This window comes from Mercurialis annua, linkage group LG5, assembly GCF_937616625.2.
Source record: "Mercurialis annua linkage group LG5, ddMerAnnu1.2, whole genome shotgun sequence".
Taxonomy (NCBI): Eukaryota; Viridiplantae; Streptophyta; class Magnoliopsida; order Malpighiales; family Euphorbiaceae; genus Mercurialis; species Mercurialis annua.
This window is the reverse complement of record NC_065574.1, coordinates 41,199,890-41,216,028: the sequence shown is the minus strand read 5'-3', so window position 1 is coordinate 41,216,028 and position 16,139 is coordinate 41,199,890. Positions and strand designations below refer to the sequence as shown.

Here is a 16,139-nt window from a genome sequence, read left to right as displayed (position 1 = left end):
ATCATCTCCTAGGTGATAGGAGTAAAATACTCCTATATTATCGAGTCGTTTTTGCATCGCTTTACATCTTTTGCCATATGTTTTTAAGTGTTTAAATACCTTATTACGTCTATTGGTGATTTCAGGTAAGTAGAGCGTATGTGAGAGCTTTTGGACGGAAAAGAGCGAAAGAACGAAGAATTGAAGCAACACAAGGTTTAAGCCTTATCTCTGTCGAGAAGGCTTGCAAGCAAATCGAGAAGTCCAGATTTGCCCTTGTCTCGATCGAGGAGCCTAAACTTGCTTCTCGATCGAGAAGCCCATGTCAGAGTGCTTTTCGATCGAGATCTGAGTAGAATAGGAAAACGAAATCAGCTTGGGTTTTTGTGCTTGCTTGGCCCACTTCCTCTTTTGGCTAAACACTTGTGTTGTGGGATGTTTTTACTTTCCACTTTTGTAATGATTATATAAGTCACTTTATCTTTTAGGGTAAAAACAAACTTCATTTTGAATCATACCCACTTTAGTCTAGTTTTTATTCCTTTTTCTCTCTACTTTTGAGAGGGATTTATTGTTCTTTATGCACTTGAAGATTAATCTCAGATCTTAGTTTTCTATTCCACCATTTATACAAGTCTCACTTTATTTATCAAGCTCCATTATCTATTGAATGATTGCAATTTATTAACTTCCCACTTAAGGTATTTCACTCTTACTCTTATGAATCTCATTGTTCAATGTTTATTTCCTTTTGCTAGTTTAAACATGGTTGGCTAACCTCCTTGTTTGGGGGTTGTTAATGCAAGTTTGTAGTTGAATAGGATTAGGTTTGTGCTTGGTTGTGTGCTTGTTGTGATTTTGTGTTCTTAATGGATAGGTTAGTGTGATCTATTAGCCTAGGATCTTATTCTAATTACTTAGGCGAGGGTCATTTAATTAGACGAATTTGACGAACCACGAACCTAGGACCCATTCATGCGAGGGCGGTTTAGGAAATAGGTGGTCCTTAAAGTTTGCTTGTTTAATTGTAATTTGCTAGTTTAATCGATATCTAATTATGCTAGGGCGATTTAGATATCAGTTGGTTAGTTCATTATAATTTTCCTAGTTCTAGACTCGAGAGAGCGGAATTTAGGGCCTTCGAATAGCTTGATCCGATTCGGTGCCATTCATAATGCTGACTTCTAGGATTCTTCCGGCCTAAGTTAGCAACCATTAATTCTCTTTTACTATTGTTTTAAACCCTTAGTTGTTAGTTGATTGATTAGTTAATTATTTTGATAATTAACCATTGTTTAGTTAGTTAATTTTGGAGTTGTTAATTGGAACCAATTGCCTTCTCTATTGGTAGACGAATTAAGAAGCAACGAAAACTCATTCTCACTCAACCACTATCTCTATGGGTACGATACTCGGACTGAAAGTCCATTATATTACAAGTTAGTAATTTTGCTAACAAGTTTTTGGCGCCGTTACCGGGGATAGTGTTGTATTGAGAAGATTGAAAGTACTTTGATTCTTGGTCGAACTAGCTTTTATTTTTGTTTTACAATTGTTCTATTCTCTTTTTTCTTGGTTTACGCGTGGTTTTCTTGTTCTTGTTTGTGTAGGAGAAAACTATAGTGTATGAACAATACAAGAAGAGCTAATCTTCCGCTAGAACCGTTTCAAGACAACCTCGGGGGCTTTGAAAGAAGTGTGAGGCGGGAAAATCGTATACCCGTGATCATGGAAAATGTTGATGAATATTATGAGGAAGGGTGGTACCATCCTCAAGTTGATTGAGTGAGAGAAGATCACCCTCCTCCTCCACTTGATAAGGGAACCGACAAGAAATCCAAGGGCAAGTTCGCCCCCAAGCGCAAGGCCGTCAAGCGCAAAGGAAAACCTTGGGAGACTTCTTCCTCCCGGATGTAGATAGTGCCACCTATGGATGCTTTGCTCAACCGGTCCAAGCGGCCACCTTTGAAATCAAGCCTAGCACGATTCAACTCCTAGAGAATCAGTGCGCTTTCTATGTGTTGCCAAGTGAGGATCCGAATGAACATATAGCAAAGTTCTTAGGGGTATTGGACACGTTCAAGCTTCATAATATCACCGTAGATCAAATCAAGCTCCGATGGGGAAAACCGCTAAGTAGACCAAGGACATCATTGACTTTTATCAATATGAGGGGGAATGACTTTACGAAGATTGGGAGAGGTTCAAAGACCTCCAAAGACATGTCCCTCATCATCGTCTCGTAAGGGAGCATGTGATCCAAATATTCTATGATGGGTTGAGTGAGACTACACGGGCTACTATCGATTCGACATCGGGGGGGGGGGGGGGGTTCTTTGATGCAAAAGACATATGATGAGGCGAAGGAATTGATTGAGAAATTGGCCATGGTTAGTAGCAATTGGTCCTCGGAAAGAAGAAGGCCTCCGGCTCACAAAGCGTTGATGACACTTGATCAATCCCAAGAGTTTGAAGCTATGAAAGCAAAGAATGCCTCCTTGCAAAGTCAAGTAGATGCCTTGAAAAAGCAAGTAGTCCCCCAGAATGCTCCGGTGGATTATGTCCAAGTGGGGTGTGAATATTGTGGGGATTTCAATCATAGTAGTGGTGAGTGTTATGCCATGGGGCAAGCTTGGAGTGAGCAAGTGAACTACGTGGGAGGTCAAAGGCAAGGGAATAATCCCTACTCAAATACCTATAATCTCGGATGGAGGAACCATCCCAACTTTGGGTGGAGAAATCAAGAGGGGCAAGGCAATGCTCAAGCACATCTAGCGGGTCCTAGTTTTCAAGGTGGAAATAGGCCTTAACAACAAGGTCCTTATCACAATCACCAAGGCCAAGGAAACAATAATGGTGGTAGACCTCAACGCCCTCCTCAACACCCTCCCGGTTCCTTCCCCAATAGAATATATATGAGGTAAATGTGATTTCCAAGGTGCTAAAGAAGTTGGAAAAAATGGAGCAAAGGGAGAAGGAACCGGGAGAAAACTTGAGAAAGCCAATGGCGATTTCACTTCAAGGTAGATCTCCCAAATGGCGATTTCACTTCAAGGTAGATCTCAAGGAGGATTGCCATCCACTACGGAAAACAATCCAAGAGAGTAATTTAAAGAAGTAGTGCTTCAAAGCGGGAGAAAACTTGAGAAAGCCAATGGGAAGAAGCATGTGGTTGAAGAGCAAGAGCCACAAATTGTGATTGATGTTGCTAGCTCTAGTCAAGAGCTACCTAGGGTTTGTGAGGAGGTGGCCATTGATGTCGAAGAACCATATATAAAACCTCCACCACCTCCACCCTTCGTGCCAAAAGTACCATTCCCAAGGCAGCTAAGAAAGGCGCCGAACAATCAAAAGTTTCATAAGTTCCTTGAGGTTTTCAAGAAACTTCAAACTAACCTTAGTTTGGCAGATGCTTTGCAAGAGATGCCCCAATACCTCTCACGGAGAATTGTAGTTCCATAATCCAAAGCAACTTACCGATAAAGCTTAAGGATCCAGAGAGTTTCACTATCCCTTGCACTATATGAAATATGAATGCTATAAATTTCTTGTGTGATCTTGTTGCGAGTATTAATTTCATGCCCTTGTTTCTTTTTAGGTCTTTGTTTGGTGATCAATTAGTGAAGCACACCTCGATGGTCTTGCAACTTGCCGATCACTCTCTTAAGAAGTTGTATGGGATAGTTGAGGATGTGCTTGTTAAGGTAGATAAATTCATCTTTCTGGTGGACTTTGTGATCTTAGACTATGCGGTGGACAAAGAGTGCCCTATGATCCTAGGTCGCCCATTCATGAATACCAGGCGTGCTCTTATTGATGTGCATGCCGAAAAGCTCACTTTGAGGATTAATGAGGAAAAGGTAGAGTTTGACATGAAGAGAGTAATGCGGAATGCCATCGAGGATGGAGAGTGCACGAGGGTCAACTTGGTAGACAAGCTTGTGGAGGATCAGTTGAAGGATAATGTGGAAGCAATAAATCGGGGAGAAGCAAAATCGATGAATTTAAGCTCTCAGATGAGTTCCTCGATCGAGAAGCACTAACCTAGAAGCTTCTCGATCGAGAAGCAGATTTGGGCTCCCTTCGCACTTTTTTAAGTGCAAAGGTCTCGATTGAGACTGAACTTTCTCCATCGAGACAAGACAAAATTAAGTCTTGTCTCGATCGAAAAGCTCACGTCTCAAATGAGACCTGCCCTTTTGAGCTGAAGCATGATTTTTCAAGGGTTTCGAAGGTGACTTTCTGTTTCGATGAACTTAATGATGATTATTTTGAAGAAGATGAGCCTACACCGGAAGCGTTACTCAAGAATGAAGGAATTACTCCCCCTTCCTCCGTGGTACCACCCATTGTTGAAATGAAACCTTTACCACCCCATCTCTGGTACACTTTTGTGGGTGAAAACAAGACGCTACCTATCATCATCTCCAATAAACTCTCGGAAGATCAAGAAAAGAGAGTTGTGCAAGTGGTTAAAAGTCATGTGCTAGCCATGTGATGGAAAAATTCCGACATCCGAGGGATAAGCCCTCAAGTTGTGATGCACAAGATCCAGCTCGAAGACGAGTCAAAAACATCAACTCAAATGCAAAGGAGGTCGAATCCGAATATGAAGGAAGTGGTGCACAAGGAAATAGTGAAGCTTCTAGACGCCGGGATCATCTATCCGATCTCGGATAGTGGATGGGTTAGCCCTATTCAATGCGTGCCCTAGAAGGGAGGAATGATGGTTGTGGAAAATGACAAGGGGGAACATATCTCTACAAGAGCGGTACCGGTAGGCGAGTATGTATCGACTACCGCAAGCTCAACGCGGAAACTAGAAAAGATCACTTTCCACTACGGTTCATCGATCAAATGGTAGAAAGAGTGGCAGGTCATAAGTACTATTGCTTCCAAAACGGGTTACTCCGGATACAATCAAATACTCATCTTTCTGGATGACCAAGAAAAGACGACATTCACTTGCCCCTATGGAACTTTTGCATACCGGCGGATGCCTTTCGGGCTTTGTAATGCCTCGGCCACCTTTCAACGTTGTATGACGTCTATCTTCGCCGATATGATAGAGGATATCATGGAAGTATTTATGGCCGACTTTTCAGTATTTGGGGACACTTTCGAGGCATGTTTGAAGAACTTAGACCATGTGCTAGCAAGATGCGAGTAGACGAACCTTGTTTTGAATTGGGAGAAATGCCACTTCATGGTGGAAGAAGGAGCTGTCCTTGGGCACAAAATTTCCCAAGCCAGCATTGAAGTTGATAGAGCAAAAACGGAAGTTATTGAATACTTCCGCCACCTACCATCGTAAAAGGAGTCTGTGCCTTGTTAGGGCACGCCAATTTTTATAGACGCTTTATTAAAGATTTTTCTTCAATTGCTAGACCCTTAATAACTTTTCTTATTAAGGACTTTCCTTTTGACTTCACTAATGAATGTGGTTTGGCTTTTGATAGGTTGAAGGAAGCCCTTGTCACTGCTCCAATCATATCTTCCCCCGATTGGAATCTTCCTTTTGAGCTAATATGTGATGCAAGTGATCAGTCATTGGGATGTGTATTGGGGCAACGGAAGGACAAGCGGGTGCATGTGATCTATTATGCAAGCCGAACAATGGCGGGAGCACAACTCAATTACACTATCACTGATAAGGAGATGTTGGCTGTAGTCTTTGCCTTAGATAAATTTCGCCAATATTTGCTTGGTTCTAAATGTATCATTTATACCGACCATGCCGCTTTGAAGTATCTATTCACCAAGCAAGATGCCAAGTCAAGACTCATCCGATGGATCCTTCTAATGCAAGAGTTCGACATAGAGATCCGGGATAAAAAGGGTACGGATAATGTGGTTGCGGATCATCTATCAAGACTCGATAATCCGGAGGCAATCCCAATTGGAGTGGAAATTAATGAGCAATTCCCGGACGAGATGTTGATGGTGATCTCGGAGGTAGAAACGCCTTGGTATGCGGATATTGCAAATTACTTGTCTTCGAATATCATGCCACCGGATCCATCTCATCATCAAAGGAATATATTTTTGAGTGATGTGAAGCGTGGGATGAACCTTATCCATTCAAGATATGTGGAGATAGGATGATTCGGAGGTGCATGCCATTGCAAGAAATGATGCCAACCTTGAGCCATTGTCATAAAGCGGATTATGCCGGGCATTATGGAGCATCAAGAACCACCGCTAGAGTGCTTGAAAGCGGGTTCCTTTGGCCGACACTATTCCGGGATGCAAAGGGTTTCGTGGGTCAATGGGACCGTTTCCAAAGGGTTGGCAACATTTCCAAGAGGGATGAGATGCCACTAACTTTGATTCAAGAGGTGGAGATATTTGATGTTTGGGGAATAGACTTTATGGGCCCATTCCCGGTCTCTTTTGGGAATGTGTATATTTTGGTGGGAGTTGACTACGTCTCCAAATGGGTAGAATCAGAGGCTTTACCAACGAATGACGCCAAAGTGGTCTTGAAATTTCTTAAGCGTCTCATGAATCGATTTGGAACGCCTAGGGTGATTATTAGTGATGGAGGGTCACATTTTTGCAACCGACTATTTGAGGGCTTAATGAAGAAGCAGAAGGAAGAGACACCGAAGAGGCAGCAGCCGGAGAAGACGCTACCACAACCGACAAAGAATAGGTAGCAATAGAGGTAAGAGCCTCATGCGAGGTAACAACAGGCAAAACCGCTGGTAGGGAAGCCAGAGAGGTAGCCGCTGTGGAAGTCACAGGATCGACAATAGTAGGCCCATCCTCATTGTCCGACAGAAGTGAGATAAAAAGGGTCACCGGACGGTCAAGTAAAGGAAGGCTGACATCAGCAGCGCCCTCATCATTACTAAAAAGACCAACGTCCATAGCATCAAAGATGTTTTCAGCCATTGAAATGAAGAAAAGAAAACAACAGCAACAAAGAGACGAAAAAGAAAAATCACGAAAGAAGTAAAAAAAAGAAATATGAAGAAGAGGAACTATTTATAAACTTTCCCAAGAAGGTAAAAGATACAAAAAAGGGCAAAAAAGGAAAACGCAAAAGCAATAAATGGTAATAAAGTAACTATAACCATTGCAGCACTAGAATCGAAGAGCACAAGCAACTCAACCGTAAAAAATAATCAGGAGAGAGAGGCACGACGCGAGAAAAACGAGGAAAACTCCAAAAGACGTGACAGCTATAAATGCACCACCACACGGCACTATAAAAACAGGAAGAAGAAAGAAGAAACTTTATGCAAAATAGACACAGGCATGGAGCCTCCCTGAGCCTTTTTGAAGCTTGCTTGGGTTGGGTTGAACGTAACCAATCAACCCAAGCAAGCTACAAAAAGCACAGGGAGAACCTCAGAATGGAGCAGATGAAAAATAAACGAAGGCCGTTCCAGCCCCACTAAAGCACGAAACCTCCTCGAGTCTCCCCAAAACCTGCTTTGGCAGGGTGAATCAAAATCAGGAGACCAAAAAATGATACAGACATAAGGAGAACCCAAAAGTGAAAAAGAGAAGAAACAAAATAAGGTTGTTCCAACCTACACAGAGCATGGAGTCTCCTTGAGCTTCTTAGTAGACTGTTTCGGTTGGGTTAAACAAAACCAAACAACCAAAACATGCTACAAAAAGCACAGCAGAACCCAGGAAAAATATATAAGACAAAATAAAAGTCGCACCGGTCATCTTATTGAGCCTCATTGTAACTCGCTTGGGTTGATTAGTTTTATTCAACTATACCTAAGCAAGCTACAAAAAAAAACAGGGAGGACCGCTCCAGTCGTACAAAAGCATGAAACCTCCTCAGAGACCTATCCTGGTAGAGTTAAACCAAAAAAAGCAGAACCAGCCGCACCAGATGACTAGGAGAAGATTAAAAGCTAGTGTTATTTGTAACAAACCCGCGGAGACAAACGGACACAAAGACACCAACAAAAGAAGAACGGGGGAAAAGAAGACACATAGATTGTAATGAACGAATCTCGGCATAAATACCCAGCCATCGCAATAACTCGGGGGGGGGGGGGGGGGGGAATTAATGATGGAATAAGCAAATACAACAAGGTAAAAGGAAGGGAACCACAAATCCCACATCGACCAAGGAAAATAAGGAAAACAAGGCGTGCTGCTAACAATATAAAAGGGCCACGACTCTAGAAGCCAAGGGGGCTGGATATAAAACCTACCATCAGATAACAAACACCTAACCTGATACTCAACGTCCCGACTCTTAGCTTAACATCCGACATCCAGATCCATCAGTCATCGAGGCCCGAATCAGATTGGGACTGACCCTTTATAATTAGAATATTGAATAACATAAAAAACCTTAAATATGGGTTCAAATAGGGCCTACTTCGGAGCTCAAACGAGCCCAAAAGCCTAAAAACAAGTTTGGATTGAAGCGTGGAGGATATCGAAACAGTTATGGGAAGCAGGGAAGGGACAAAATTGGCGCCGGTTGCGATGCCAGTGCCGCAAGTTCTTCATGCCGACGACGCTAGTCAACTTTGGCAACGGCGCCGGTTCGAGCAAAGGCAGCAGTTTGTCGTTTTTAATTGTTTTCTCATCCGTTTTTCATGCCAAAAACACTCAAAAGACATCAAACGCGCATAGAAAGATATACAAATATTCTGGAATCGTTAAATAGTGGTTAAAAATGCATTAATACACCTTAATTCTTACTTTTCTAAGGCAGTTTTGATAATGAGGTGACAAGCGCACCAAGAACACAAATTAAGGCAATTAATTCTAATATGCTCCCTAAGCGTTTACAATTTAACAGATTCGAATTTAACAAATTAAAAATATTTGGACAGACTTAAAACATGCTCCCTTATACAATTTCATGGAAGTTTACGAAACGAGCATTAAAACAACAATTATAGCCAAACAACCAAAATCAGCCTAAACATACAATCTAAACATGCAATTTTGACAGACATGATAATTTAAGTGATATAGACATGCATAGGGTCCGCAGAATTATCGTTATGAGTCCTTGGCTCGTTTAATGGCAAAGTGCATGTGGAATCAAGCTTTAAATCGCACATAGTAGCTTCGTACTTTATTGATTAAAGCGTTTAGCTTTATTTTAGGACTAGAATCGAGTGCAGTTGGTGTGTGTGTGTGTGTGTTAGGGAAGTTCGGCCACTGGGGGTGTTTTTCTAAGGTTTATTATGCTATGTTCTAATCAATGTTTCCCCCTCTAGCTCGGCTGTCTAATTGTGGTATTTATAGTGATCGCGAGTGACCTAGGGTTTCTAAGTGTTAGAGTTTTGACATGTGTGTGCAAGTAAGTGAAGTGGTAAGGTAAAGTGATAAGATGGGTGAGGTTAAAACTCTTAAGTTGCTAATTACAATCATTAAATTCGTATGAATTAATATTTTATTGGATAACTACGTCTAAAAGTCTTATTGGGTGCCCGAAATTGTTTAAACTGACTTCTGGTACCCTATGGGTTTGGTATGATTAATTTCAGCCCGTCAACTTGCAAATTGGCCCATAGACTTCTAAGACATTACAATTAGTCCAATTCTTAGACTGAGAATCCGATCTCTTTGGATTTTTATAGGCTATTTGCGGCTAATTATGCTTTAAACCTCTTAGTTAACAACTATGCATTGATTTCGCATGTTTAGATTCCAGCAAACAAATCGATAGCTCGTCATCCATACGATTTTCCCTACAAATCATCATAGGCTGCTTTAGTCCCTTATCACTTCTTACCTATCCGGAAAATAGGTGTCTACAACTATGAAAACCAATATAGATCCGAGGAAACATACTACCTATTGAGTGTCAATAGGATTGTGTGATCACATGTGCTTATTTATATATTATCTGTTTGTTTTATTAAATGTGAAAGGGAAAAACCAGGATATTGAATGTTAGATACAAGGTAACTTGGTGAAGTATCTCTTGGGACCTATATCTAGTGAGTAACTCGGCCAAGATTCTCGGGACTCACAACTTGGGATTAAGAAATGGTATCGGTAACTCGGTGGAGATTTATCGGACCGTGCCACATGGATTAAATTGATTTGATATGATTTGATAAGGATATGGTACAAATGGATTATGACATGACTTTGGGATTAGGGTTTCGATCGGATAAAATATTTGGCTATGTACTTTGAATGGTTTTTATATATGAGATCCTATTTTGTTTAATACTCAATAGTAAATGTGAACTCATTCAAACTAAGTCTAACCCGTTGATATTTCCCGTTTCATGTTTATAGAGCTACAACATGGTCGAACTTCCATCTATAATTCTGGAAGTTATTGTCTTTGACTCTAGAGCTGCAAGTAGTTGGGTATCAAAAAGTTTGTCTTTTTGTTTTCATTAGTTCACTCTATTTTATATAAACTATGATTTGACTACTATATATGCATATGTTTAAAAAGCTATGATATTTTATAAAAGAGAAACTGTTTACCAGTATCATATGTTTTATTCATATTTGTGAATGTGTAAAGGTTTTGGTATTGTATTTGAAACAAGGCGCTTTATGTTTTGAGACAAGTAAGTCACATATTGGTTTCCAGAGTTACAATACCAATTTTTAGAAATGTGTTTATGTTGAATGAAAGAAAAGTTTTGACAGGATATTTTGAAAACAAAATATATATGTTATATAATTTTTAATTGCGAAAAATTCATAGTGGTTTTAGGCTTTCTTCGGGTTTTGGAGCTACCACTCCCATTTCCTAGCGTCGGTCTCGACTCATGGATTTGGGTTATGAGAATGTTGGTATCACACTAATAGTTTAGAATCTTAGACCATTGCTGATACGTGATATGGGCTATGTATCCTAGGTACTCATAGGAACTACTACATCACATAGGATTCAAGTCATGTCTTCTGCATATATTCTTATATTTTATAGGTACTCATCATTCCTTTCCGGGATATAAGTCTGTGATATATATATGCATGCGATATAGACGATTAACAGAGCCATTTTGCTAAAGAGTTTCCAACGTCTAGACTACAAGGCTCTACTTCTAGTGTTGCCTAGCCATTCTATCAGCATTAGAGGCCTATTTTTCCAGCAGTGTTTGGACAGGGACAGACTGGAAGTACATTTACTGGCCAACGAGGTAGAGGTTATAGAAAAAGAGGTGAAGGAAGAAATGAAGGAGGACGAGGAACTGGTCAGACTTCACAGGCTGGTAGAAGTTAACCAAGAGTTTTTTCTTTGAATCCACAAGAAGCTCAAATGCACTTGTGCAAGGTATATTTTCTATAGCCTCTATGGATGCATTAATTATGTTTGATGCAGGTGTTACACATTCTTTTTTTTTCCACCTAGTTTTGTAATAAAGCTGGGAAGGCAACCCGCTTATCTATAAAATCCTTTGTTGGTAGCTACACATGTAGGTGAAAGTGCAGACGTTAGTATAGTGTATCCATCTTCTCCTGTAAATATTATTGGGCGAGATTTGTTTATAGATTTAATTTTACTTGAAGTGCTATATTTTGATGTAATAATGGGAATGGATTGGCTAGCGCAACACTATGCGAATGTGGATTGTAGAAAGAAGACGGCGACGTTCAACACTCTTGGAGTTCAATCAATTTCAATTCAGGCTAAGAAACCGAAATCCCCTATGAGTATACTTTCAGCTAATAAGGCTTGTCAAATGTTGAGTAAAGAATATCATGAATTCTTGGCTATAGTTCGTGATGTATATAAGAAACACAGTAGTATGCATGATGTACCGGTGGTGTTGTAATATTCAAACGTTTTTCCGGAAGAATTACTTGGATTACCACCAGATAGATAGATAAATTTTTTTATTGAATTAGTTCTTGGCATATAGCTAATATCAATACCTCCATATCGGATGCCACCGGCAGAACTAAAGGAATTAAAGAATAAACTAGAAAAAAGACTTGACCGTGGGTTTATTATACCAAGTGTATCACCTTGGGGTGCACCGGTATCGTTTGTTAAGAAGGATGGATTGTTTTGGTTTTGTATAGGTTACAGACAGCTGAATAAGGTTACGATCAAGAATAAGTATCCTCTTCGCCATAATTGTAATTTATTTGATTAACTGCAAGGAGCAAAATACTTTTCTAAAATTTATTTAAGATCAGGTTATCATCAATTAAAAATCCGAGATAATGAAATTTCTAAGACTGCTTTAAGAACTTCTATGAGTTTCTGGCTATGTCATTTAGGTTGACAAATGCACCAGCATCTTTTATAGATTTAATGAATATTGTGTTTAAGCTATGTTCGAAAGAGGAGCATGTGCATCATTTGTGTTTAGTGCTTCAAATCTTAAGAGAGCATTAGTTATATGCTAATTTTTCTAAATGTGAATTTTGGCTACATGAAGTAGCATTCTTAGGTTATGTGGTATCACAGGGTAGATGATTAAAGTAGACCCAAAGAAGACTGAGTCTGTCATTGAATGGAAAAGACCTAACTCATTCACGAAGATTCGGAGTTTCTTAGGTTTATCAGGATATTACAAATGATTTTGTGCAAGATTTTTTTAAAAATATCTGCAACATTAACCAAGTTAACCTAGAAAAATGCAAAGTTTAATTGGACAAATCAGTGTGAGTATAGTTTTCAAAAGTAAAAAGAGTGCTTAGGAATAGCTTCAGTGGTAGCACTTCCAGAAGGGTTTGAAGGATTCACAGTGTATTGCAATGCTTCAAGAGTCGGATTGGGATGTGCTCTTATGCAGCATGATCGAGTAATAGCTTATGCTTCTTGACAACCAAAAAAGCATGAAGAATTACCCAACTCATGATTTGGAATTAAAAGTACTGATTTTTGCACTAAAAGTTTGGAGGCATTACTTATATGGTGCAATGTGTGAGATATTCACGGATCAGAAAAGTTTAAAGTATAATTTTGATCAACGTGAATTGAACCTTAGACCGAGAAGATGGATGGAGTTGTTAAGCGATTATGATCATACTATACAAGGCCATCCTAACAAAGCCAGTATAGTAGTAGATGCATTAAGCTGAAAGTCTGTAGGAAGTCTCGTGCATATAACTACAATTTGGCGAAGGCCATCAATCAGGGAGATGCATATGCTATACAATTAGGGTGTCAAGTTTGAAATTTCAAATTTTGGGAGTTGGTTAACTTAACTGAGTATTTGACCAATGTTGATTGATCAAATTAAACAATTACAAGTTGAGGATCATCAATAGAAACACTTGATGGACGAAATCCAACAAGGAAAGTTCCAAGACTTTAGTATTGTCAATGGAATCCTAAGTCATGGCACGAATTTATGTGTAGCAGATGTACAAAATTTGAGGCAAAATATTTTAGAAGAAACCCATGGATCGATGCATAGTATTCATCCAGGTTCTACAAAGATGTATCGGGATGTCAAGGAAACGTATTGATTAAATGGTATGAAGAAAGACATAGCAGAATTTGTGGCTAAATGTCGAGCATGTCAACAAGTTATATTGGAACACCAACAACCATACTGATTTTTACAACCATTACCCATTCTAGAGTGGAAGTGAGAAAGGATAACAATGGATCTTGTGATCGGTTTACCTAGGACTCAGAAAGGTTTTGATTCGATATGGGTGATTGTTGATCGTATGGCGAAGTTAGCACATTTCATCCCTATCAAGATCACTTATACTGCAACAAATTTGGCACAAGTGTATATTGGTAGGATTGTCAGTTTACACGGACTTCTTGTGTCAATTATTTAAGATATAATTTCATTGTTTACCTCTTGATTTCAGAAAAGTATACAAGAAGCTTTGGGTACACGGTTAGATTTCAGTACCACTTTTCACCATTGACTGGTGGGCAGTCTGAGAGGACGATTCAGACGTTAGAGGATATGTTTCGGTTATGTGTACTGGATTTTGAAGGTAGCTGGGATGTGTATCTACCATTAGTGGAATTATCATACAATAACAGCTATCATTCCAGTATATAGATGGCTCTATACGAAGTATTATATAGTCACAAGTGTAGATCTATTATTTGTTGAGAAAAAGTTGGAGAAAGGAAACTAATATGAGCAAAAATCATATAGATCATGCCTCATGACTCTATACGTAATACCTAAAAACTCCGGGTTACAACAGGAAACTAAACCTCATACATGTAATTGTACAATCTTTACAAAGATACTTTGTCAAAAGCTATAACTTTAAGCATACCTCTTTTCTAATTTCTTCTTTTCAAAATTAGGCCTTTTTATGTAGGTTATCATTTAAATATTTCTTTTTGACATTATCATATATATGTGTGTTCGTTTATGAACAAAGGATCACTTTACCCCCCGAACTTGGCGCAAAGTATCAAAAATGTCCAAATTAGCAAAACCGGATCACTTTTACCCCGAACTTGTCAAAACCGGCTCAAAAAACCCCTTACGCTGATGTGGCACCTTAATTGGAGAGTGAGTTTTATAAATTAATAATTTATTCTAATTAAATTCTAATTAACCAAAATTAAACCTAATTAACCAAAATTAAACTCTTAATTAATTCAGGGACTTTTTCGAACTTTTTCAAAACAAAAAAAAATTAATTTTCTGATGTCTCCCCCTCGCCGGTTCTGGGTTTGCCTCTGGCGAACCCATCTCTGTCTGGGTTCGCCTGAGGCGAACCCAGACGCATTTCTGGGTTCGCCTGAGGCGAACCCAGATGCGTTTGCATCTGGGTTCGCCTCAGGCGAACCCATCTGAGTTCGCCTTTGGCGAACCCAGACAGAGATGGGTTCGCCTGAGGCGAACCCAGATGCGTTTGCATCTGGGTTCGCCTCAGGCGAACCCGTTTGTGTCTACGAACAAGCTCAGGCGAGGACTCCTCCTCGCCTGAGCTTGATGAACAGACTCTGTTCATCAAAAGATGAACAGACTCTGTTCATCAAAAGATGAACCGACTCTGTTCATCTTTTGATGAACAGATTTGTTCATCAAACTGATGAACATTTTTGTTCATCAGTTTGATGAACAAAAAATAGACCCATGGGTCTGTTCATCAAGACCCATGGGTCTGTTTATGATTAAAAAAAAATAAAAAAAATTAAATTTTTTTTTGTTAAAGTTTTAATATTTTTGTTAAAAAATTAATATGGGAGTTAATTGGTCATATATATAAAATTTAGGGGTCAATTTGTTATATAAAGTTTTAAAATTAAAAGGATTAAATTGTATTTTTTTAATTTATTAGGTATTAATTTATATTGTGAAATAAATATTAGGACTATTTTAAACCTTTTTACCACTAAAAAACCACCCTATAAAACAAAACCACTATTAAAACCGGAGAGTGTATCTCACTCTCTGAGGTGAGAGTGGGGAGGGGGCTTTTTGTACTAAATTTAACAAGTTCAGGGTAAAAGTGATCCTGTTTTGCTAATTTGGACGTTTTTGATACTTTGCGCCAAGTTCGGGGGGTAAAGTGATCCTTTGTTCGTTCGTTTATATTGCAATATCTATTATTACATTATGTACCCACTATATATATGAAGAGCAATTAAAGAGTAACGAATAAGCTACTAATGATAATTTAACTACCAATAATCAACTAAAAGAGCAACTATAACGAGCTATTAAAAAAGTAACCAAAGAAAAATTATTGAGCAATTAGAATCAACCAACAATCAATAAATGTTCAACAAAAAAATATTGTTCAAGATATTGTAATACAAGATATCATAGAAACATTATTTTCTAAAATGTGCAATCTCTAGTTTATAAATAATGTCTCCCATAGTCACCCACCCACCTACAATTGGTCATCCAGTGTCACCTACCCATGATTTTTGCAAACTTTCTAGTAGGTCGATCACCCATCCTTCTATTTCTCCCACCCAAGACTCTTTAACCTTGAAGTTCCTACATGCATAACTGCCACGACCCAAATTATTGAGCCGAGACCGGCGCTAGGGAATGGGAGTGTTAGCTCTAAAACCCGTAGCAAGCCTAAAATCACAAATACGTTTTCGAGAATAATCAGCAAATAACGATCATACAAACGGAAGCAAACATATATACATATTTACACTAGTCGATCGATACAAAACATGATTTCACTTTCGTACCACGTTCGTTCTAGCCCGGCTATATACAAACATAACTAGTTTATTTACGTCACATCACGGCTAACTAGCCTTGTGACACAAAACAATATCCGAC

The 16,139-nt window shown here is 39.1% G+C and overlaps 1 protein-coding gene across 1 annotated transcript; it reads left to right on the top strand.

Annotated features, from left to right (window-relative positions):
- The first annotated feature begins 12,735 nt into the window (after nt 1-12,735).
- On the top strand, nt 12,736-13,371 carry LOC126681864 (uncharacterized). The gene is made up of 3 exons (XM_050377417.1): nt 12,736-12,908; nt 12,992-13,070; nt 13,171-13,371. Exons 1-3 carry the CDS (start codon nt 12,736-12,738, stop codon nt 13,369-13,371), a joined length of 453 nt encoding a protein of 150 aa, XP_050233374.1.
- The last annotated feature ends 2,768 nt before the right edge of the window (nt 13,372-16,139 follow it).

What these genes read in the sequence shown, in the direction of transcription:
- LOC126681864 (XM_050377417.1), top strand. Translation starts at nt 12,736, where the DNA reads ATGAAGAATTACCCAACTCATGATTTGGAATTAAAAGTACTGATTTTT. An exon ending in CCGAGAAGATGGATGGAGTT is followed by an intron (nt 12,909 to 12,991) that starts GTTAAGCGATTA and finishes GAAAGTCTGTAG; the next exon opens with GAAGTCTCGTGCATATAACT. An exon ending in CTATACAATTAGGGTGTCAA is followed by an intron (nt 13,071 to 13,170) that starts GTTTGAAATTTC and finishes GATCATCAATAG; the next exon opens with AAACACTTGATGGACGAAAT.